Source organism: Melospiza georgiana, chromosome 1 (genome assembly GCF_028018845.1).
Source record: "Melospiza georgiana isolate bMelGeo1 chromosome 1, bMelGeo1.pri, whole genome shotgun sequence".
NCBI lineage: Eukaryota > Metazoa > Chordata > Aves > Passeriformes > Passerellidae > Melospiza > Melospiza georgiana.
In genome coordinates, this window is record NC_080430.1 from 4,379,778 (window position 1) to 4,403,962 (window position 24,185).

The window sequence follows — 24,185 nt, forward strand, 5'->3', positions numbered from 1 at the left end:
GCCACCAAGGATCTGATTTTCCCTGCCAGCCTCTCCAGCTGCTGCTCCCATCTGGAAGCATTAGCAGCTCCAGAATATGTCACTGATGGAGCACACAGGGCAAGGAAACCGTGGGGACCTCAGGGGAGGCTTCCATGTGGGTGAAAGCAAATAGGCCCTGACAGGCACAAAGCCTGGGAAATAACTTGCTGGGAGGTATTCTTCCCACTCTGTGCCATTTATGGCTTGTGGATGTGCTTTGCCTGCCTTAGAAAAGACTAAAGAGGGGAAATAATTTTTTAAGCATTGTCCATGATTCTCCTTCTGGTGTATTCCAGTCGTGGGATGGGAAGAGCTCCAGCAAAGTGCACTCCTGTTTCTCCTGTTCAGCTGTTTCCAGAGAGACTTTGGGACAGCAGTCTTAATTGAACATCATTATTAATGGAATACTACATGAATTAATAGAAGGTTTCCAAGCTTCCTCAATAAAGTTTTCATTTGCAATTATTTCAATGCAGATAATTCAACTGATTCAGTGAGCTTTCAACCATGCTGGCACATTATTATGATTGTTAATGTTAATTGTTTGTCTCATGCTTTGAATCAGAAAATAGTGGCTCTGTGCATCTCAGAGGAAAAATACCACTGTATGGATAGAGTGAGAAAAAACCCAGTAAATCAACAGAAAATGACTTTGAGTTTTAGCAGGGCTATTTATGGATGTCCATTTCTGAATCAGTAAGGCCACCTTTACAGAAAGGATTGATGTGATTTTCTTTCTGCCTTTCCAGATCTCACAATTTTGCAAGTAAAAGGAATGGGGTTTCTATTTCTCTGCTTTCTCTGTAGAATCAGACAATTAAGGTAATTTGGTGGGATTAATAAGCAGGACATCCTCTCTCTGCCAACAATCAGAAGCTCTTCCTGCCCACCTCTAACCCAGGCTGCAGTAAGCTGCTGGAGAATTTTGATTTTTTTCCCCTTTGCTGCTGTTTTCCTTCCTGGAAGCTCAGCTCTGACACCTGCACACGAGGCAGTTCAGGATGCTGGTGGCTGGAAATTGAGTCAGGGAACAACATGGTCTGTTCTCAGATCAAATAAAGAGGTTCTTGTGTGCAATTTCTCACAATACACCTGTCTCTTGATTTGCTCATTAGGAAGGCCAAGGAGAAGCATGTTGGCTTTCACCTTAATTGCTTCTTCATGTCCAGCCTGCTGCAGAGCTGAGCTGAGTGCTCTGTATGTATGTGTGCTGAGAGGGAGGCTCATCCCAAATCCCAGATAATCTCATCTGGTTTGGCCAGCACAGCCAGAGACATGCTCTGGCACTCTGGATTCACTGGAATGCACACATCTTCCTGTAGATCCATGGAGACTCACTGAAGCTGGGAGTATGTGAGGGTGTACACAGGGGTTCTTGGATGAGGGAAGACACAAAGATCTGACTCCATGTTTCAGAAGGCTGATTTATTATTTTATGATATATATTACGTTAAAACTATACTAAAAGAATAGAAGAAAAGGTTTCATCAGAAGGCTGGCTAAGAATAGAATAGCAAAGAATGATAAAGGTTTGTGGCTCGAGCTCTGTTTCCAAGCCAGCTGATTATGACTGGCCATTAATTACAAACATCCAACATGAGCCAATCACAGATCCAGCTGTTGCATTCCACAGCAGCAGATAATCAATGTTTACATTTTGTTCCTGAGGCCTCTCAGCTTCTCAGGAGGGAAAATCCTAAGGAAAGGATTTTTCATAAAAATGTCTGCGACATGAGTAGACCTCTAAGATCATTGCCTCCAACCATTACCCCAGCACTGCCAGGCCCACCACTAAACCCTGTCCCCAAGTGCCACATCTGCATGGTTTTTGAGCAGTTCCAGGGATGGTGACTCCACCACTGCTCTGGGCAGGCTGTTCCAATGCCTGACTACTCTTTCAGCACAGAAATTTTTCCTTATACCCAATCTAAACCTTCCCTGATGCAACTTGAGGCCGTTTCCTCTGGTCCTGTCCCCTGGGAGCAGAGCCTGACCCCCACCTGGCTGCATCCTCCTATCAGGGAGTTCTAGAGAGTGAAAAGATCTCCTTTTCTGCAGAATAAACACCCCCAGCTCCTCAGCTGCTCCTCATCAAACTTGTGCTCCAGATTCTTCCCCAGCTTTGTTTCCTTTCTCTGCACAAGCTCCACTAGAGTTGTCCCCAAATTCCTGCGAATGTCAAACAAGGCGCTTCATAACTCAGTCTCCCATGAGTGTGCTGTCACTTGCTGCACTCCTCTACCCAAAACCTCACATCATCAGCCTTTGAAACAGGTTTGGTGTCATGTAGACCAACCCATGATGAAAAAACCCCAAAATTCTCCTGGTGACACCATGCTCAGAGCCAGGTATTGATGATCTGCTGGTTCTTCCTCATCCTTCCCTCATCATTTCCTCCAAATGGAAGGATAGAGAGCGGTATTTGTGCTTCTTATCCCTTAACCAGTTGTCTGGGTCATGAAGACATGAAAACATGAGGATGTGAAGACATGAAAACATAAAAACATGAGATGAAGACATGAGGATGTGAGGAGATGAAAACGTGAGGAGATGAAAACATGAGATGAAGACATGAAAACACGGGGAGATGAAAACATGAAGATGTGAAGACATGAAAATATGAGGGCATGAGGAGATAAAGACATGAAAACATGAGATGAAAACATGCGAAGATGAAGACATGAAAACATGAAGAGATGATGAGATGAAGACATGAAAACATGAGGATGTGAAGACATGAAAACATGAGGAGATGAAAACATGAGGATGTGAAGACATGAAAACATGAGAAGATGAGGACACCTCTGCTAAACCCACAGCAGGAGTCCTGTGCATCAGGCCCTCATCAGAACCTCCTGCCCTTTCAGGAGGAGGTGTCTGGATACCCTTCAGCAGGGAAAGCACATGATTTTTTAAAAAATACAAAGCCAAGATGCCTCCAGTGGCAATATCTTTGCTCTCCATGTCAGAAATTGTCCATCCTTTTCTCAAGGAAATCCTTTTCCTTCTGCCTGCTCCTTCACTCAGGGTGACACACACCCCTAGCTCGTGCCTGTCTGACCCTGCTGTATTTCAGGGGGATATTTCCTGCCCAAAATCAGCTCTCAGGCGCAGCCAGAAGTGAGATTGCTGCCTGAACTGTGTGACTGCAGGGTGCAGCACCAGCACTCCTCCCACATGGCTCCCACAGCCCATGGATGAGCAGTTTCTTGCTGTCCAGAACCAGGCTTTTTCTGCTCCTTCACCTTGCAGCTCCCACAGGACAGGAGGGGGTGCATTTGTGAGGAAACGCCTCCTCACCCAGCCCTTGGGAGTGGGCTGACAAGCAGAGAAGAGGAACCCACAGAGGCAAAGATGTTCTGCTGTGAATAACAGGTTATGAGCTCTTCAGTCCATCATGTGAGTGGAGTAATCCATGGTCTGACCCCAGTGAACCTAAACCACAAAAGGAGTCCACTGACTCCATGGGAGGAGTTGGGGCCACCAGTGAGGTCATTTAATGCATTTAAATGCAGCTTCTGAATAAGGAATATCTCCTGACTGCCAGGAGCAGGAAGGTAAGAGCAAGGACAGACTTGCAGTTCAACACCCCTGTTTTCAGTGCTCTTTCCCAAATTAATTTTAATGATCCTCACAGGGACTGATTCCCAGCCTAAATGGCACATTGGTCTGGGTGAACATGGAAGTTCTTATGTCTTTATGTTCTGACCTCAATCTTTTAAATTTGTGGTCAGTGAATTCCTGCAATTCCTTTATTCCATCCATCCTCAGACCCATGCACCAGTGAAGAGCCAGAAGAAGAGTCCAGCCAAAGCTTCAAACAGTGATTCTTGTCTGAAAAGGATGAGAGTAGGAAGGAAATAATGAACTCCTCCTCAGTGGAAGCCTGTAGCTCAGTCTGTGGTGTCTTGTGATGTGCCAGCCTTCGGGATCTCCGGGGTGGTGATTTGTGCTGCTGTTCTTGCTCCATTCAGCACACATCAGGCCTTGTAAAACAAGTGGAAATGGCATAAGTGATGTTACCTGACATGAAGAGGAATAGGAAGCCTTCCATCATCAGATCCTTTGGGCTGGGGAGCTCTGAATGGCTCTGTAAGTCACAATGCCTTGCCAGCAGTGCTGTAATTGTGTGTGAAGCAGCAGTTCAGCACCCAGTCCCCTCAGATCCCATTTCTCCCCTCTCCCAGGTGATTCTTTCCCTCTTGAGAGGCAGCTCTCTGCTCTCTGTGCTCTCATTTTCTTCATGTTGCCAATGCCACCACCCCTAGACTGATATCCCCCTCCTGAGGTAAGAGCAACCCCCAATTTCTTAGCTTCTGGATTTTGGGGGAATTCATTCATGCCAACCCCTGTGCCTCCGGAAAAGCTCAGTTCATTGACTTCTAACACAGCTTAATGTGTTCTAAATTCCACCTCCTGCCAGTTTCAGAGTTATAGGAATATTCTTTTTCTGTGCTGCCTCTGAGGGTAGTTATTGCTGCTCCTGGAGCACAGGTTTGGTTACTTTAATTAATCAAGGAGAAAGAATTGTGGGGCTCATTGGCATAGAAGACTGATAGGAGTGTTTAAGTTCTCGATATGGGACAGGTCATTTTCATTAATAACAGGGGTATTTACATTTAAATTAAGGCTCATAAATTTAAGCTACCTCCTGTCTACCAAGAGCCAGGAAAAGACCTGTGGAGGATAAATGACTCCTATGAGCATTCTGAGGTTTTTTTCCCTCAGGCTCTGAGATGAATGAGTGTGACAAGGTCAGCTTTGTCCTTTCAGCAAACATTAGCTGTGCTGCAGCTCTCCTGTTGTTCAGCCCTTTTGCTGCCCAGTTTGGGAATTGTCCTCCATTCAGTGCCCACCTCAGACTCCAGCCTGGCTGCAGAGGGGAATTCTGTGCACAGGGTGAGCTCCTGAGCCCAGCAGAGCAGTCCCACCTGAATAAAGCCTGGAATGGGGAGACCCTTTCCTCAGCACCCCTCCAGATGCTTTACACCTGCTAAATTACAATAAAATTACACTTGCTAAATTACAATAACTGCACCCTCCAGCAGTGCCTGAAAATGAGAGCAGCTTTCTCAGGGGCCTGCCAAGAGATTGTTCCTCTGTTCCAGGGACTGCAGCCCTGCTGTGCCCTGCAGCCTCCACACACTTTGTTATCCTGCAGATTCCTCCTCCCCACTGCAAACCTGACACAGTTATTCCTCAAGCTTTCCCTGCCCTTGGCTGTGAATTGCATTATTGCCACTGATTTCTGTTCTGGTGGTAGTTAGAGGAAAGAGCAATGGGCTCTGGGCTCATTGTGAGCAATAACAAACTTTCAGTGTCCAGTTGGGACTCATATTAAAAGAAAATAAAAGGGAAAAAAAATAGGGAAAAGATTAAAACCATTCTGTGCTTGGGGTCACATCACTGCCTGTGTTATAAAGTCTGTGACACTTTAAGACATCTCTCAGGTTATCTTTCATGGCTCTGCTAGCCCCAAAGGCAGGAAGCTTTTTAGCAGGTAAAAGGAGCTATTTACCATGCAAGCCACACAGCCAGTGTCTCCAGAAGGGAATGGGGCAGTGGTGTGAGGTTATTCATACCCAAAATGTGGCTTTTGCTCAAGGCAGTGGGACAGGAGATCCAGCTGTCCCTGTTCCACGTGCAAAGCCAAAGGTTCAGGCTTCATTTTGGTCAATTCCAGCTGCTGGCCATATTTATATACTTCATTTTACACCAGGAGCACACCTTCCCTCAACAAACAGGGCTTTTTGAAAACAAGGAGTGTTTTGATGATTACATCTTAAGATTGGGGGTTTCCAACACAGACCAGAGCCTCTTGCTCTGGGTCCTGCACAGATCACTAAAAGTCTGAAGGGTGCAGAGTGATGGGCAAAGAATAAAAACCAGTAGGAGCCAAGAAGCAGTCAGGAGCACAAAGATCATGTAGGCACTAGATAAAAACATAGAACCATACAATTGCTGAGGTTGGGAAAGAAGAGATCATCAAGCCCACTGAGTTTGTCAAAGAAGACAATGTGGTTTTGATGACTGAGGGAAAATCTCTTTTTTATGATCCAAAAATCTACAACTCTTTATTTGATCCTGTGTATCCAGTCCAATGTCTTGCTGTAAATCTTGTGGCAATAAGATTTCCTTAGCCAGATTTAGTGATGTTCCAGCTTATGGAATGATTAAACTAAAATATCTAAATATATCTCTATCTAAAGAGATGCCTGCAGCAGGGATTTTTTTTCCCCCACTCCTTTATCTTACCTTTGCCAAGAAACACATTCAAGTGTGCCAAATCTGTTTTGTTGTTAAAGCTCTCAGAACCAATTCACTTCATCTCAATAACTCACAGTTTGACCTGAATTTCCTTAGTTTGGGTCCCCTGCCTCCTTCTCTCCCTAGAAGCAACGTTTCAAACTCATCCTTTCATTTGCTAATCCTGGACCTGGAGGCAGTGAATGAAGCACAGAGGTGAAGGGGAGCTTCAGGACATTTGTGGGCAGGGAGATGCACAGAGGACAGCCCTGAGCAGGATGGTTCAGACCCAGGTGCTCTCCTGGGGCCCAGCATGGGCAGCTTGGTTGCCTCATTTCTTTTAAAGGCCAAACCCTGAACCTCAGCCTTTTGTTAAAAGTGAAATTCTCAAAGTGAGGTGGGTCTGACATGGCTGAGAGCAGCGTTTTGGAGTTTGTAGCTTAAATACAAGAGAAAGGGTCTGAGCAGCTGGAGATTTGTTCTCCAGATTAACTCATCATGAGTCACTGAGGCTCTCAAACCAAATACCAATTTCATTCTGGCAGCCTGAGTTGTTAAACTCAGAGGTGATTTAACATTGGCTTAGCAGGGTTATACCTCTGAGTGTCTCTCTGTAAGCATCTCATATGTGGGAGGTCTTCTGTTGGGTTTTTTTTTTGCTGAATTGCTTGAAATCTCTGTGAGATTTGTGAGGCTGAAGGACACCAGAGAATTGCTTCTGGCCCTAAGACTGACTCATTTAGTCCTAAGAACAGTACAATGAATGTTTTATAGTAGGAAAATGCTGTTTGTTGTTAAGAAGAGTGGCTTGTTTGCCTTGCAAAAGACCTGAGGCAACAAAAAGTTGGTTTCTGGATTGTGCCTCCCTTTTTGTTGTCCCTGGGGTGAGATCAGCCCCTTCCAGCTGAGCAGCTTTGAGCCACTTTCTGTGTTTGTCCCACATTATCTTGGCAGCTTCCCTGGCAAGCAGAGAGCCTGAAATGGCCACTGCCAATCCCAGGAAGTGCTCTGGCTGTTTAACCCCTGTGGAAGTGGTTTTCATAAATGGAGGAGTATTGTATTTGTGGGGTGGCAGAGAGGAATGATGAATCTGACTCCATGTTCTCACAAGGCTAATTTATTATTTTACTATACTATATTATATTAAAGAATACTAAACTATACTATACTAAAGAATACAGAAAGGATATTTCCAGAAGGTTAAAAAAGATAATAATGAAAACTCCTGACTCTCTCCAGAGTCCTGACACAGCTTGGCACTGATTGGCCAAAGAGTGAAAACAACTCACAGCAGAATCCAATGGAACAATCACCTGTGGGTAAACAATCTCCAAACACATTCCACATGAGCAAAACACAGGAGAAGTAAATGAGATAAGAATTGTTTTCCTTCTCTCTGAGGCTTCTCAGCTTCCCAGGGGGAAAATCCTGGGTGAAGGGGTTTTTTTCAGAAAAGATGAATGACACGGAGGGGTTTGCTTTGAGCTGAGAAAAGATGATTTAATTGAAGATTCTGTAACTGCAACACTGCAATTTGGCACTTGCCATCCTTTACCAGTTCACAAAGAATCAGAAGTGTTTTGGTCTTAAATGACTGAACCTGTCACAAGTAACTCTGTCTTGCTTCAGTGATGCTTTGTGTTCTGGCAATAGCGTCATGCCCTGGCTGCCTCCTGGAGCCATTTCCAGCTGCAGGTATATTTCAGATGTGCCCTCTTTTGTTTTATGGCACTGTGTCCCAGCTTACTGTAGCTCATATTTTACATTGTGCTCATAATTTACATTGCATCTGAATGGGGGCTGGGAGGGACTGAAACCAGACACAAATATTTCCTGATGAAGGAGGATGTGCGGCTCTGCCTCATTTAAGGTACAAGTTTAAGCCAGCTAAGCCCAGGATTGGAAAGCAGGCAGTTCATGCTCTCCTATTGAATTAATTCAAACTCACACAGGTGAGCCTGTTCGAGAATTAAACAAATGTAAACTATTCCAGCTTTGCCACTCCAGCACAAATATTTGTCACTAAATCTCCTCCCATGAGCAACTCAGGAGCCTCCAGGGCAGCCTGGTTGCTCAGAGGCTTTTCTATCAATTCCAGTGGCTCTAGAGATGGAGAGAAGGGGAGCAAAACTAATAAGCAAGGATGAAATAACCCTTTGAATGTATGATTTTTTGTCTTCCAGTAGATCCAAGCAGTTTCACTTGCTTGACTTGATTCAGTTGTGTTGTCAAGACAAATTGTTGTCCATGGCTTTGCAAAAGCACAAGCCTCCTTTTTCACAGAGTAACAGAGGGATTGCAGGGGGGATAAACTGCAATTAACAGAATTTACCCATTTGTTCTGCATGGTTATTGATGTGTGTGTGGATATATTCATTATATATGTTCACTTCAGTGTGTTTCCCTGCTCAGGAGCATCAGATGCCTGAGGAATATTATCCACTGGAACTTGATCACCACGTTCATCCTGAGGAATGTGATGTGGTTTCTGCTTCAGATGATAGATCACAACATCCATGAGAGCAATGAGGTGAGTGCAGGGGGCTGGCAAGGCCCTGCCCTGCAGCTCAGGGTGCTGAGTTTCCTTGTATGGATAGTTCAAGGGACACTTATAACATTTATAAGTTAGAGAGATTTCCATGCTTCCTTTCATTCCAGTGTCAGCTGGGCACTCATCATCCTTGATTAGCTCTTCAAATGTAAGATTTGACATCTGAACTTCAGTCCCATGCTTTGGGAAAACAAACAGAGAAATCATCAGTGCCCACATAAAGAGGATGTCCATGTATAAATCTCTATTATTGCTCATCCACAGCTCCTTGGAGAAAATGTAAATTCTTTTAATTCAGTGTTTGCTCTGTCTGTGCTTCTGGCAGTGTCACACTCCAGAAAATGGAGTTTATGAGTTTTATGGTCAACAGTTCCATGCTGTGTGACATGCCCTCATGGTTATGCTGCAAATCTTTATTGAAATTTTTACTGTTATTTAGGAAAAATCTGTTGGATACCTCTTAAAATGTGAGCACAAGGTGACAACGAAAATAAAAACCTCCAAATATAAGAATGGATCATCACATGCCCCAGTTTTCATTAACTCATCTTTTCTCTGCAGCCTTTTTGGGAATGGTGTTTTATACAAGCTTGGTGATAACTTTGTTATATGATTGTGGGATAAGTCAGTCAAAATAACACCACCACAATGAATGTGAACATCATTTATTCTGGCTATTGATGTGATCTCTTCTGTGCTGATCAGTGGAGATTAAGTAACAGATACAGAACATCAATGTGGAAATATTTTGCATTAAGTTTATAATGCTTGCAAAAAAAAATCAAGAAGGAATTGGTGAAGTTATCTGGAGCCTAATGGTGGGTACATGTGGGGGTCAAGAATCTTCAGTCAAATAAACAGAGAGGTGTGAGCTAAGGAGCTCTGCAATTTCATTCAATTCTGTTCAATTTTAATAAATCCACAAAGGACTTGCTCAAAATTCATTTTATCCTGGTCTCTTATGGAAGTCGTGCAGGGGGAGATCTCACCACCATTATTTGTATTTTTTTTGTGCCAGAATCTTCCCAATCCCTCAGCCAGTTCCTCTTAGTTCTGACACAGGAAAAACTGACTTGGATATAAATCTTTGTGGAAAGGAAAGGAAAGGAAAGGAAAGGAAAGGAAAGGAAAGGAAAGGAAAGGAAAGGAAAGGAAAGGAAAGGAAAGGAAAGGAAAGGAAAGGAAAGGAAAGGAAAGGAAAGGAAAGTTGTTTTAAACAAACTTTTGATAACAAAATGTTTCAGCTTCTTCTGAGTTGTTTTGGGCTTTAATCCTATTTTAAGGGTGAAACCAAACTAAATTTTAAATGTTAATGAAATAATACAGAAATTAAACTGTTAACACATCCAAAAGATTTCTTCTTTTTATTTCCATTCAGTATATAGAAGTGATCACAACTTGTGGATAGGCTGTCATTTTGTAACTGTGCTTCTTCCCAGTAAATTCTTAAACCTCAGAATTTTACTGGGCTTGGTGGTGCATCTGTTGCTCTGTTGGCTGCCTGTAGACCATCAGTGTCTCCTGCATATGAAGGCTAAAATAAAATTAACTGAGGGTGAAAATTGGAAATACTTCACTAGAGCTAATTAAAAGGCTGGAGAATGGTGAGACCAAAATCAGTGATAGCAGAGAACCCAGGGAATTAGAGTTGTTCTTCAGGTATCTGCTTGGTAAGAAGGAAGTTTTGCCAGATTTAGGTGAGCAGCACTGTGGAAATTAACCTCAGTTCCTTGTGATTTATTGCTGGGATGTTCCCATCTGGAGCTGATTGTGCCTCCCACAGCTGTGCTCTCACTGCACAGTCATTCTGGGGAGAAACAACACATTTTCTCACATTTTACAAAAAGTTCCTGTTGAGGTTGTGGCAAATTTCAGAGGTGACATGTGACAGGGTGTGACTTACAGAATGAAGCACCAGTGGCAGGAACAGAGGGCATAAATTGGCTGGTAAAAACATGCTTTTAAAGTTTTGGGTTTTTTTTCTTTAAATATCAGTTGTGCTTCTTCCCCTCAGTGGAAACCAAGCAAGACCATGACATTGACAAAGCTCACCTGTGATGACATGAGCTGCTCCTCTTGGAGGCTTGTTCTGGAACCTGAATTTTCCAGACAGCTTTAGATACAGCAGATCCTGCATGTTATGGTCAAAGCCAGCCTCAGCAGAAGGTCACAGATGGATCTGTGAGTTCCTGTCAGCACCTAAAATATTGTGATTCCAAGCCACAGGATAAATCTGCATCCCCTGAGTGAATTCTACCATGGATTTTTTTAAATCTTTGAAATTTCTCAGCGTAATTTTAAAATATTCTTTTCTGTTCCCATTCCAGCCCTGGTGTCGATGTATTACCACTGTCTACAATTACTTTGTGGTGACCAACTTCTTCTGGATGTTTGTGGAAGGCTGCTACTTACACACTGCTATAGTGATGACCTACTCCACTGACAAGCTGAGGAAATGGGTCTTTCTCTTCATAGGATGGTGTAAGTGACCTTTGTGGTTAAAATAGTGCTCTGTGGTGCCTGGCATTAAAGTGTTAAAGACAAAGAGAGGCAAGAATAAATATTATAAATCCCCCCTGAGGTGAAATCTGGACCACTGAGTCTGAGCAGACTTTCCTAAGTGAGGAGCTGATTTGAAAAAGAGCCTCACTATCCACAGCTGCTGAGGGATTTTTTCCTGGCAAACAGCCTTTAGCAAAGAGTCACACATCATCTTTGGACTGTCCTTGGGGCTGCTCAAAGGCTCAGCTGTGGCAAAGCTGCCTTTGGGATGCTGGGGTCAGTTATGGTTCCTGAGGTCAGAAAGGGATGTGGGAAAAGCTGGGGAGATTCTCCAGGTGAAAATGTGATCAGGGATCTAAAGGACATGGGCTGTGATGTGAGGCTGAAGGAGCTGAGCTGCTTTAATCTGGAAAGAGGAGGATGAGGAAAGATCTGCTGGGTACCAGGAGTGATCTGAAAGATAATTACAAAGATGATGGAGCCAAATTCTGCCTGGTAATAGCAGGTGTTGTAAAAAGGGACAAAATCCATAAACTGCAGACTGAGGGGTTCCAGTTGGATGTTAAGATGTTTAAGATGTTAAACAGAAAATGTACCAGGAGATGGTGGAACACTGAAACATGTCACTTAAAAGGCGTGAAAACTCTGACCTTGGGGTTTTTAAAAATTTAGCCAGGCTATACCCTGGGTGAGTATTGATGGTTCTCCTCAGAGCAGGAAATTGGGGCAAACACCTTCAGAGATCCTTCCTAACCAACATCTCCATGTTTTGAACTCTGCCAGGACAAGCCCCATGCAGGCAGTTTGTTCACTTGAATGAAAATCCGAGGTCAAACAGAACCAGTGAATCTAGCAGTTTTTTTCCTGTGGAAGGAAGAAAGGTGGAAAAAAGTCACCAATATTTTCTTCTGTGAAAGCAGAGTGACATTTTGTTCAGAAAGTGCCTCTCCCTCTCTGCAGAAGTAATTGGATTGCAGTTCTGAAGGCAGAAACAGCCTTTGAAACAAAATATGTCATTCAATCCAAAACCAAATGGGAGGAAAGAGGAGTTGTAGTAGAAAGAAAATGTTTATTTGGGGAGTTGATTCAATTTTTTTCCCCAGTAGTTTTCAATTCTCTCAGCAAACTGGAAAATCAGCTGCTTACACAGCTCTCTCACACCCACAAACTGCTTCGATCCCTGGTGTTTTCACTCCCTACCTCTGTCAGAATCCTCTGGGTCTCTAATTACTAATGCAGGAGTGTTGTGAGCCGAATAAACCTTTCCAGCCACCTTGTGGGTGCATTCTGGCTCTGCTCTGCCTCCTCATACACATTTTTTGCCAGTCTTACTCTCAAATCTCTATCCTTCACTTAACAAGGAAAAGTAAAATGTTTTGCTGTAGGAGAGAGGACATGGTTCCATTTTCTCTGTCCATTCCTCCAAGAACATGGGGAAATGAGTGCACCAGAGCCTGTGAGTCCATGGTGAGCAGGATGAAACAAAACACAATTCTCTGAAGGGCACAGGGGCCACCAGGGATGATAGGGCAGGAGATCAGAGCTGCTGAGGTTCAGGATGACCCCTCAGCAACTCAGCCCCTCTGTGTTGTGGTTCTCTTTCCATCTCTTCAAAGCCTCCTTTGCCCACAGAAAGGGCAGCAAGAGGGAGGTTAAAAGGGAGAAATTTGTGTCAGAGACAAATGCACCCCTGCTCCTCCTTGGGGGTCAGAGTCACTGGGGCTCTGTCCATGCACTCACCTCAGTGATTTCAGTGGTTTCAGAGACATCAGCCTGCACGTTGGAATGAGGATGGAGATGGTGAGGCTGGACTTGCTTTGGTTTTCCTGAGGTGAGAAGGTAAAGGGGGAATGGAGAGGGAAAAATCTCTCCTTTGAATTTTGACATCCCTTTGCCACTTCCATTTACTCTTCCTCCCTTCCAGGTGCCTCCTCCAGCAAATCCCCTTCAAACCAGCTGGAATGGAAGGCGTAAACCCTTTATAGAGAGTGCAGTGATGTCTGTAAAGTTAAAAATTGTCTGGATCCTTCAGAAAGAGAAAAAAAAAAAAAAAACCAAGAATTCTGATACTGCAAGATATCAAGCTATTCTTTCTGACAATCCTGTTTCATAACAAACTCTGAACTAAAAAAAAAAAAAAAAAAAAAAAAAAAAAAAAAAAAAAAGTGGAAAGTTTTGAAATTGTGCTTCATCTAGAGATCCCAGTATGTTTACAAGCTTCTTGGAGCCTGGGAAATAAAAACCTAAACACTCATTTCCAAGTACTGTCTTTAGAGATTCTGCTGTACCAGGTGCAGGAAAATGAAAAGGGACCAAAGCTGCCTTTAAGTCAGCCAAAATTCTTCTGGTCACTTCTATGGAAGTATAGGTATTTATGTGTGTGTTTGTTAATATTTTTATTAACTTTCCTTACTAAAACTTTGTTGGGATGAACTTTTTTCATTTCTAAATTCAAAGGTCTTAGCAGTTGTGATGTCTCAAGCAGACCAAGACAGAACCACTATTGTTTAGAGTCTCCCATTCATTAACTCAGACCCTCCTCACACAAATCTGAATTTACTTTGGTACCATGGACACATCCATCCATGATTAACTCCTAATTTTTTTATTTTTTTTTTTTGCCCCTGCAGGTATTCCCTGCCCAATCATCATTGCCTGGGCCATTGGCAAGCTGTATTATGAAAATGAGCAGTAAGTGATGTTGATATTTGTGTTTGTGTGGCTGTCTAAACAAATCAGGAAATGAATACACATCCAAACCATATCCCAAGTCACATATTCCTGCTTCCCCTGGCTGTGCATTTCCTTTTTCCTCAGTTTGAGCAGCTGCTCCTTGCTCAGCCATTCCCAGTCCCTGCCTGTCCTCCCTGATTTCTCACACGTGGCATTGGAGAGCTCTTGTTCCCCAAGAAAAATGTCCCTGTAGAGCTGCCAGGTCTGATCAGTTCTTCTGTCCCTGAGGACAGGTTCCCAGGGGGAATCTCATCCCCTGATTCTCCAAACAGATGGAAGTTCCTCTTCTGAAATGCAGGGTCCTGACTTTGCTCCTTGCCAGAGCTTTTGTCCGTCTGTCCTGGGCACTGGGGGAGTCTTGTGCTGCTCCCAGGAGGTCACACCCAGCCAGATGGACACAGGCAGAGCACACATGGATTGGCCTGCAGCTTCCTGTGCAAACCCAGGGCACTGGGAATATTTCTGTGTCTGCTCTGGGGTGCCCTGACCCCCAGGGCAGCACTGACTCTGACTCTCATCCATGGAGAAAGTCTCCTAAACTCCAAGATAAACCAGAATCCACAAAAATGTGAAATAGATTATGGAGAGCTGTGTAGGTGTGTCACTGGGTGAGAAATTGAGGGTTTGGGGTTTTTAGTGTGTTGTGGATGGCAGCAAGATGGAGGGCACAGGGTGTCATCCTGGGTTTCTTCTTCATGCTGCTTCTTCCTCCTTCTCCATGGGTTTGGGTGGCATTTTGTAATTGGGCAGAAAAGTCCCCATGGCAGCTCTGTGGGATCAGTTATTGGGTTAAAAGGGAAAATAATCCAGGTGTCAGTTCTTAATGGGATAGTTTAGTCTGAAAAGCCCTTGGAACAAGAGATTGTTGGCCATTTTGTGCCTTCTAATAAAAAGCTGCAGAACTTCCAGCAGTGAGACTGTTTTACTGATAAGAAATAATAAACACTTAAGTCGAAACATAAATTACTGTCTCAAGTGCCTTCAATCCAAACCCAAAGAAACCAACAAGTACCCCTACACTTCCAAGACTGTTTGGAACTGCCCAAAATTCAGGAAAAATGGGAATTTCCTCCTTCTCTGAGAATCCATTTAAGGTGTGTGGAGGTTGAGCTGGAGTTGAGGTTGTGTAGCTTATCGTAGTTTAAAACTTCAAAATAGAAAGAATGTTAAGAAAATGCTTCAAGCAAATTCCTGACTTTTTAATCTTTGTAGTTAATAGAGATCTTTAATATTAGAGATCTTAAAGATCTCTATTAAATTAATAATAATAGATATTAGGATTTTAATAGGGATCATTTGCTGCACAGTGAGGCAACTCTAATTGGTACTGTGGCAAATATCCTTCCTGGGGTTTATCACTTCTTTAGCAAAGCATGGCAACTCTGGGAAAAAAAAAAGGGCTGTTAAATCTCAATTTAAAAAATCACCCACAAATTATTAAAAGCTTTTGCAGTAATTTCATTGATGGGCATTTGTTCAGGGGAAGAACATTAGTGAGGTCTAATTAACAATAGTGATAAAACCAGTGGTGGGTTTGGTTATATAAAGAACTAGCAGAGATCCCTGAAGAATATTAAGTAGTGCTGTTCAGCAGAAATGAGTTTTACAACTCTGAGTCTTATCACAACTGTCTTCTTACATTGTCCTCTTCAATATTCAGGGGGTGTTTATTTATCTTTCCAGAGGTAAAAAAAAAAGAATAAAAAGTGGTTAAATGGCTTTTATTTCACACAGATGCACCAAGTAATTGTCAGTGATTTAAGTTTCGCTTTTTGCTTTCAAAGAAATTATTTTATTGCAGGAACAATGGCTTGTGTTGGATTTAAAGTGAGTTCAGATGATTGGCAGAACAGTTTGCAATATCTTAGCTAAAAGTCCTAGTTGGAACAGTTAAGACTCTAAATATGAAATATTGCTAATCAATTGCAGACATTTATAATGTTTCTGGCAAATGACTGTCTCCTCTTGTCATTACTCACCCGATTTAATTAGAAATATTTAGATTACAGTGTAACAAATCTGGTTTATTACCTAATGAGATGAACACAGACCTCAAAAAGGTGTTGGATTATTTTTTTTTTCCACTACCTACACAAGGAACCTTGGAGCATCAACACCCCTGGAAAGTCCCGTGTTGCAGAGTCTGTCCTTGGCCACAACCTTGTTTCCTCAGTGTGGAAATAAATCCACATTAATTCTTCACTCTGCACAACCTTGGTCTAATACTGGACTTCAGATAATAAATTTCAGCATTTTGGTCTTCGAGCTAAGCAACATTTAAATTCCAGAGAGCAACAAGAGCAGCCTTTGCCCTGGAACCTCATTTGTACTCTACCAGCTCAGTTCCAAATTCTTTGCTGCCTTTTTCTAGCCCACTAATTTCTGCCACATGCCTCAGTCTGCTTCATATTAGTCCCACTGCAGGGGCAGCCAGCTTCCCAGGAACTCTTTGCTCCTCTTAGTTCTCTGAGTTTCAGGCAATAAAAAATAGTTCTCCCAAAATACCCTTCAAAATCTGCTCTCAAATGTAGATCTTGCAAGTTCTGGAGAAATTTGTTTCCTGCCCTTGGCATATATTGTAACTTTATTTTTTTTTTCATGTCTTTCCAGCTACATTAAAAAAATATAAATTCAAAAACACAGTTTCATTCATTTAAGGCTGCCCTGGGGATTCTTCTTGGATGATAAGTTGGCTGGAGGAAGTACCTTATTCCAAGTCTTGCTCTCATGCCCGAATTTTGGAGGATGAGTTGCAAAATCATCAATTCACGCACAGTGCACCAGGGAATAGCAGACATCTTTCACATTTCTAAAACATTCAAAGCTCCCTCATTCCTTTGGAACTTAAAGGATGTGGGAATTGAGCCAAGAAAAGGCAAATAATTGTGAGGGACTGAACTGTTCCAGATTCCAGCTGCGTACCTCAACACTCTGTCCAGTCAGGGCATCATGCAATGGGCAGGCAGCTCCTCCTGTTTTAGCAAACACCACATTTTGGAGAGGGGCTTTGAGGGTGTGGTGTGATCCACAAGGATCCCATCTGAACCAGAGCTTTCCTGATCCCAGTTCATTTCCCCTGGACTCATGAGGTTGTGTCTTACAGACTCCAACCTCTTTGAGGCAATCCATTACATCTTACTGCTTGTAAAAGTGCAACTGTGGCTCTGTGGTCTCTGTGGCTCAGGAATTATCCCTGTTTCCATGGATCCAGTGGCACTAAATTATCTGTTTCACAAAGAAAGCATGGGGAAGGCACAACTTTTGCTGTATAGATTTGTTATGGGGTATCCATGACAGGGAAGAAAACTTTCAGACCCTTGAACTCCACAATCTACTTCCTAAGGGATCTGGAGCTCCAGTGATCTCAACCTTAAGGAATTATGAATGCAAAGCTGTCTTAGCTTGGTTGAATCCCGGATGCAGACCCCATGGCTGTATCTGTAAAACTGAATTAGCTGGGCCTGGATTAATTCCTAGGGCTCGACTTCCAAACAGCATGGAATAATTCACACCCCTACAATCAAATCTTCTTGGCCTCCAGAATCAGGGGAGCTGCAGTTTGTGGACTATTGGGAATGTCCTCTGGCTCCTGCTAGCTCCAGATTTGTTCCCCAGGAATAGATTTGGCCTTGGTTAGTTTTTGGCCTGGACCAAATCTACCCCAAGGAAAAGGGATTGGTGTGAGCTCAGACCTGAGCCCAGTCTCTCATTCATTTTACCCACACAAACAGAGCAGATTTATTATTCTCAGGGAAGAGGATGAAGTGAGTGTCAGTGTGGGTTGCTGTGAAATCACAGGGTTCTTTTGTTGTGTAACACAGCAGGGAGAAAAACACTTGGGATTAGTGGAAGTCAGGCCAGTGCTGGGGCACGTGTGACACATTCAGGCTCTCCTCTGCTCTGGGGCTCACCTGTGATTTCTCTTCACCTGAGTCCATTTCCCAGCCTGTTCTGGGCCATTCCAGACAGTTTGGAAAGGAATGTTGGAGCAGGAATTTGGTGGCTTCAGATGATGGTTCTGCTCTGTCTGCTGGCTTTGGTGGCCATGGAATCATTAGGGTTGGAAAAGGCCTCTCAGATCATGGAGCCCAGCCACTCACCAACACTGCCAGGTCCTCCACTAAACCCTGTCCCCAGGTGCCACATCTACATGGTTTTTGAGCACTTCCAGAGTCCCCTGTGGTCTCCAGATTCATTCAAAGCCAATGGGATGACTTCTCATCCATTCAGTGCTTTATTTAGACAGCATTTCCATGCAACTGGAGACATTGCTTTAATTAACAGCCCTTACTTTGTGCAATGTGTCTCTGGGCACTGCAACGCATAACAGGGTTTTTTTCTCTTACACAGAATATTTCTTTAATTCCATTCTCAGGCATCCTTTTTACAGCAGATTCTTATATTTCTTATAAATATTTACATAGGCAATAGCCAAAACCATAGAGGGAACATGAATGTTCTGATGGAAGGGGAAAGTGGGGCTCAGATCTGTGTCCAACCACAGGTGATGTGCAGCAGAAAATTCCATTACTTGCTGATTATTTTTATATAAACAGTGCAGTGAGCAAAGGGACACCTCTCTATAGTGTCCTTCATACTGCAGTCTAAAAGAAGTGAATGTACCTTTACAAATTGCTTTCTTATTTGTTTTGTTTTTCACAGGTGCTGGTTTGGAAAAGAGCCGGGGAAATATATTGACTACATCTACCAAGGGCCAGTCATTCTTGTTCTCCTGGTAAGTGTTTGTGTGGGTGGGAGGACACTGCCATCTCCCACTGAGAGAAAATTTAATCTGTCATGTTCCACATCTGCTTTTATGATAAATAAGACACAAACAAGGCCAAACATCTTCAGGTGTTCTCTGAAGTGGCCCCAGCAGATAACACTGCAAGAATTGAAGTGATTTGGTTTTGGCTGTTCCTTTGGGTTTGGGCAATTCTTTCCTCCTCCCTCTGCAGTGCTGTTTGCCTTTGTACAAGGTTTTGAGAGGTAGAAAGGAAAAATGTTCAAAGCCAGGGAGTGCATTAAAATATCTGCTCATCACCCGGGGCTCATGACAGCTACAGCAATTCTGTCACACACATTTAAAAAAATGTAATAATCATGGTCAGGAATTGCATCTTGCAAAATCACCTCCATTTTCTCCATCACCAACACTGTTTGTTTCTGGATTTCCTGTTGTGAAGTTTTCCTCCCAGTGCTGCCCACGCTTACCAGGCTGTTTATCTGTTTACCCAACACTCCGTCTCTTGTGCCAACCAAGATTAGGCAGGGGGAGAAGGAAGCTCATTCATAACCCATTTTGAGCCTTCAGCTGAAGCACAGTGGTGCTTTCCCAGAGACAAACCAAACCTGACTGGGGATGGAAAATATTAGTTAGCTTTAGTAAGGACAAAGCTGAAAAAAGGATTCTGCTCTTCCAGACAGATGAACCAACAGTGAATTCCCAGGGCTAAATGGGTTCCCCTTCTTAGGGAACCAAGGTATCTTGGTTTGGAAAGACAGGTGTCTGCTAAGGAAGGCAGTAGCCTCCCCTGAAATGGAAAATGTGAACCCTCTCCCTCCAAATTATTATAATCTTGAAAGTAAGGGCTCTCAGGCAAAGATATGGGAGTAGGAATAACAGTTCTTTAATAGGAAGATTAAAAATACAAATATAATAGTATAAACAAAAAAACCCCACTGCCAGAGTCAGAGCAGTCCCTGCCCCGGTGTGTCAGGGGGTGTCCCAGCCCCATCCCAGGGGGGCTCAGCCCTCCTGCAGTGCCAGCTGTGGCTCTGCTGCAGCAGGGATCCTGCACAAGGGGGGAGTTTTCCTCTGCAGCTCCAGGGCTGCTGCAGATGGGCCTGGGCTCCCTCTAGCCATGCAGGGCAGCAGAAAGCTGCTCCTCTGGCAGTGCAGGGGGCAAAGGCTGCTGTGCTGTGCCAGGCTCAGATTGGATCCAGGTAGGAATGCTTGGCTCCTCCCCTGGGCGGAGCATCTCCCCATGGGATGCTGGGATTGGATCAGCCCTGCAGGGACACTCAGTGGCCATGGACAGCAGAGATCTCCTGGAGGGAGGGTTGGCTGTGGGAGAGAGAAAGAAAAAACTGCCCCATGAACAGAGATAACTGCCCCAGCTCTGACAGATGGCAATAGAACACACACTTATCTTACAACCCAGGACACACGGTTTGCTGTAGCTGTCCCCTATGTCACTCCAGCCCCACAGGGAAGGTGCAAATGCTCCTGAACAGGCACCAGGGGCGGCTTTCTCAGGGCTAAGGAGCTTCATGTTCTCACCTTGTCAGTGCCCTGTTCATGAGATTCAGTGTGAAAAACGTTTCTGTGCTGCCCAGCAGCTGATCTGAGTGTGTGTCCTGAGAGCAGGAGAGTTCATTTCTGTTTAATTGTTAAGATTAACAATCTTAACAATAGAGTATATTTTTATGCTAAAATTCTTTTATTTATGTTCTAAGGAGAGAAATAGCAATGGGTATGTGTGATATACAGAATATAAATTGTGTTGCTGAGGGAGGCATCACAAAACCAGAAGGAGCCTCACAGTAAATTGACCTCATCGATACAGAGATTCCCTCACAAATAAATCCTATTTAGACAACACAGGGTGGGAGATTTGGGATGTTTGGAGCATTTGTGTTTCCCATCATTGCCTGGAAATCTGTGACTCTGAATTTTCAATAACCCCTTTAGTCCACAGGATCTGTAAAATCATTGGGTAGCATCTCTGACAGATACCATAGAGTCATGAAAATGACTTTTTTCTCCCCAGAACAGCACTGTAAATATTTAAAGACCCCAGAGAGATCCAGAAGATGGAGGTATGGTTGGGGGATGCCACTTTCTATACAGGTCATTATATCTGCCTCTAATTTGGAACAGCCTTGAGACCCCTCTAAACTGGGCCAGGGACTGAAGAGCCCAGAGCTGACACTGAACTGAACCTTCCTACCTTGGCCTGCCTGCACTTGAGCCCTACTTAAAGCACTAATGAGGCAACAGCAGTAATTACACTGTGGGGTGGAAAGGAGCTGATTCAATTTAAGGGCAAGCCCTTCCTCCCCTCACTTTAGGGTTATTCCCCTCAGAGAGCAGGAAAGCATCCCTCTGCAAACAAAATCTAAACTGCAAATCTAAAACCTCCTGTTACAGCACAGTCCTGATTCCTAAAATCTGCTCCCCTGTTTTTTTTACTTTTAATTTGAACTGTCAGTTCATTTTTGGAGTGTTTCTAATTAAAACCCACAACCCCACGGTGTCTTAAAGCCACTTGACATGCTCGCTTGTTTGATCCTGATGTGAATAAATTAAAACTGGAGATAATGACTGAAGCATCACTTGCTGTTATTGGAGTCAGTGACCCTTTCAAGGGTGCTGTGAAAAGTGCTGGATGAAGGGCACTGGAATTTGACATGTGCCATGTACCCAGGGCAGCACAGTCAGACATCACTGCTCTCAGATGGGATTTTACCAAAATCCCGTTTTGACACACAAAGTGCTGCCTTCCTCTTCCATCCAGTGAACAGTGGCCACCACAAGTGCAAAACACAGGGATTTCAAAAAGAGACATCTTTCAGTCACTGCTTGCGAGCTGGAGTTGAATTAATAAGGAATTGAAGTGGAGCTATAGCTCTACTTTGTGAAAGAACAAACAGTACAGGGCACAGGCCTGATGGGAAAAGGGGGAATGGCTTGGAGGTGATGGAGAGCAGATTGAGATGGGATATTGGGAAGAAATTCTCTCCTGTGAGGGTGGGAACCTGGCACAGGGTGCCCAGAGCAGCTGTGGCTGCCCCTGGATCCCTGAAGTGTCCAAGGCCAGGCTGGGAAGGGCTTGGAGCAGCCTGGGATGGTGGAAGGTGTCCCTGCCCATGGCAGGGGGAGGAACAGGATGGGCTTTAAGGTCCCTTCCATCCCAAACCATTCTATGACAACTCTGAGAGACACCTATCCCAGGCCTCTGCTGGAAAAATAAAGACACATGAATGTTACCAGAAAAAAATAGTGTTATTTCCAAAAGAGGACTAACACTAAAAGCAGAAATTCTAAATACTCCATGAAATTACAGTTCCTGTGCACCTGGGGCAGTTAAAATTGCCTTCACCCAGCTGAATGAAGAGCCAAGAGCTCAGTGTCCAGCTCAGGTGAGCTTTGGTTACCCCTTGGACACATCTTGGTTATTCCAGAAGCATCATTGCACCAACCAATATGATTGGAGTGCTGAATATTCTTAGAAGGATAAAACTTGCTTCTAAATATGCAGTTCTGTTTAAATATTATTTTTAAGGATTTTTTTTTTCTGTCAACAATGCTTTCCACTTGGTTTTGATTTTTCATTTTCTCACCTCTGTGCATTGAGCTGTTGCAGCACAGGATGGTGTAACACAAAGAACAGGAGCTCTAAGCCTCACTGGGAAATAAAGATTGGCCACAAAAATGCCTTTGATCGTGGCAGCAGCCCTAAAGTCCATTTCTAGATCACATTATTGTGTTGTATCTTGGGTACAAAACCTTGAATGAGGCAGTGGAGTTGTTTCATTGATTGATTGATTGATTGATTGATTGATTTTCTACTTGTCTGTGTACAAGGAGCTCAGAGATTGACTTAAGCTGAAAACAGGGAAACTATTTTAGAGAAAATTTCAGGAAAAAAAAGGGAAACTGAATATAAGTGCTGATTCTGTATATTGGGAAAGAAACCTGTATTTTTATTGACAAAACATCTGAGGGAGAAAATGTAGGTAATGATATTATTTTTTTGTTTCATTCCTGAATGGGTTTTGACTTTTACATATCCCACAAGAGAATTAATAATTGAGCACATTGGATGCTTTGAAATTTAACTTCTCATAGCACTGGAAAGTCACACTTTATTAGATATTTTCTCTTCAGTTGAGCACATTGGGGTTTTTTAATTCTTTTCTCAGAGTCACATAACAGAGTTTTAATCACTGAGGCAAAGGGTTGGAAAAAAAGCCAGGGAAGTGAATTCCTTAATAAAATCAGTGATTCCTCCTGATTTTATTAAGGAAAATACATTTCTTGTGTTCACTTTGAGATGCAAAACTGCCAAGGAACTGGTGAACCATAAAAACAGAGCAGGGTCAGAGGAGAAGTCTCAGAGAAGAGGCACCAGAGGCACCTGAGCTGCTTTTTCCTTCAGTGACTTCTGCTGTGAGCTCACCGCAGCCATGAACTGCTCTGCAATATTTCTCAGAGTTAAAACTGTATAATTTTGTAATTTTTCAAACAGGCAGATCAATTTTTTTTCCCCCAAAACCTTTCATTCAGCTTTAATAGATTTTTTTCCCTCTTGTGCTTAAGAACTGAAGAGTTTTGCAGCCTCTGGGGTTTGTGTCTGGTTGAAACTAATTCACTACAACCAGTTAGCTGCTGCAGTGAGTGGGGGAGGCCCTGGAGTTCACTTCTGTCTCTGCCTTCCTCATTCATTTAATTTTGAATAAGGTAGAGTGCTGCTCAAAGCTCAGCTTCCCCAGCTATAAAGCCACTTTAATGATTATCTATTTAAAAATTATCTATTTAAAAACCATCCTCCCTTGCTTTGAGATTCCTGGGTGACAAATAGAGGAGTTAAGGGTCCTTATTTCAGTGTGGGATTTTGCTCAGGAGAGAAAACCAGAGATAGCCAAGAGGTCTTTATGATGTGCTGCCCATTAAAGATGCGGCATTTTTGTGGTGCCAAGTTCAAACCTAACCTCAGTAATCAAGGTGTGACCACACAAAATGGATTTTTACATTTGCATCCCCTTGCCTGGATTTTTATTTCTCAGTAATTCCAGGTGGGTTTTTTGTTTCCTTTCTTCTGCTGGGAGCTGAGATGAGGATTTCAGGCAGCCAATGAGTGTAATTCCAGCATTTCTTTTGTGAATGAAAAGTCCCAAAGCTCATAACCCTCCCTGTAAAGCTGAGATTGTGTTGTCTCCCCATGGTGGCACCTTCCCATCAGGTGATTCCCTGTGCCAGATTATTCCCTGATCACTCAGCACCTGGACAGCTCTTTGCAATCAGTCTTGATTTTTGCTGCTCTGAGCAGTTTGATGCCACTAAAAATCTGTCAGCCAGTTCTTCAATCCCTTTTACAGATCACTGGGATTGGTGTGAAATAGCACA

At 43.4% G+C, this 24,185-nt stretch overlaps 1 protein-coding gene across 2 annotated transcripts in view; it reads left to right on the top strand.

Annotated features, from left to right (window-relative positions):
- The window catches only part of CRHR2 (corticotropin releasing hormone receptor 2), a 150,774-nt gene that overhangs the window by 99,499 nt on the left and 27,090 nt on the right, over nucleotides 1-24,185 (top strand). For both annotated transcript variants that reach the window (XM_058035908.1, XM_058035916.1), the window contains 4 exons: nucleotides 8,680-8,797; nucleotides 11,146-11,299; nucleotides 13,951-14,011; nucleotides 18,716-18,788. In XM_058035908.1, coding sequence (XP_057891891.1) covers nucleotides 8,680-8,797; nucleotides 11,146-11,299; nucleotides 13,951-14,011; nucleotides 18,716-18,788 — 406 coding nt within the window. The remainder of the gene's footprint in view (nucleotides 1-8,679; nucleotides 8,798-11,145; nucleotides 11,300-13,950; nucleotides 14,012-18,715; nucleotides 18,789-24,185) is intronic.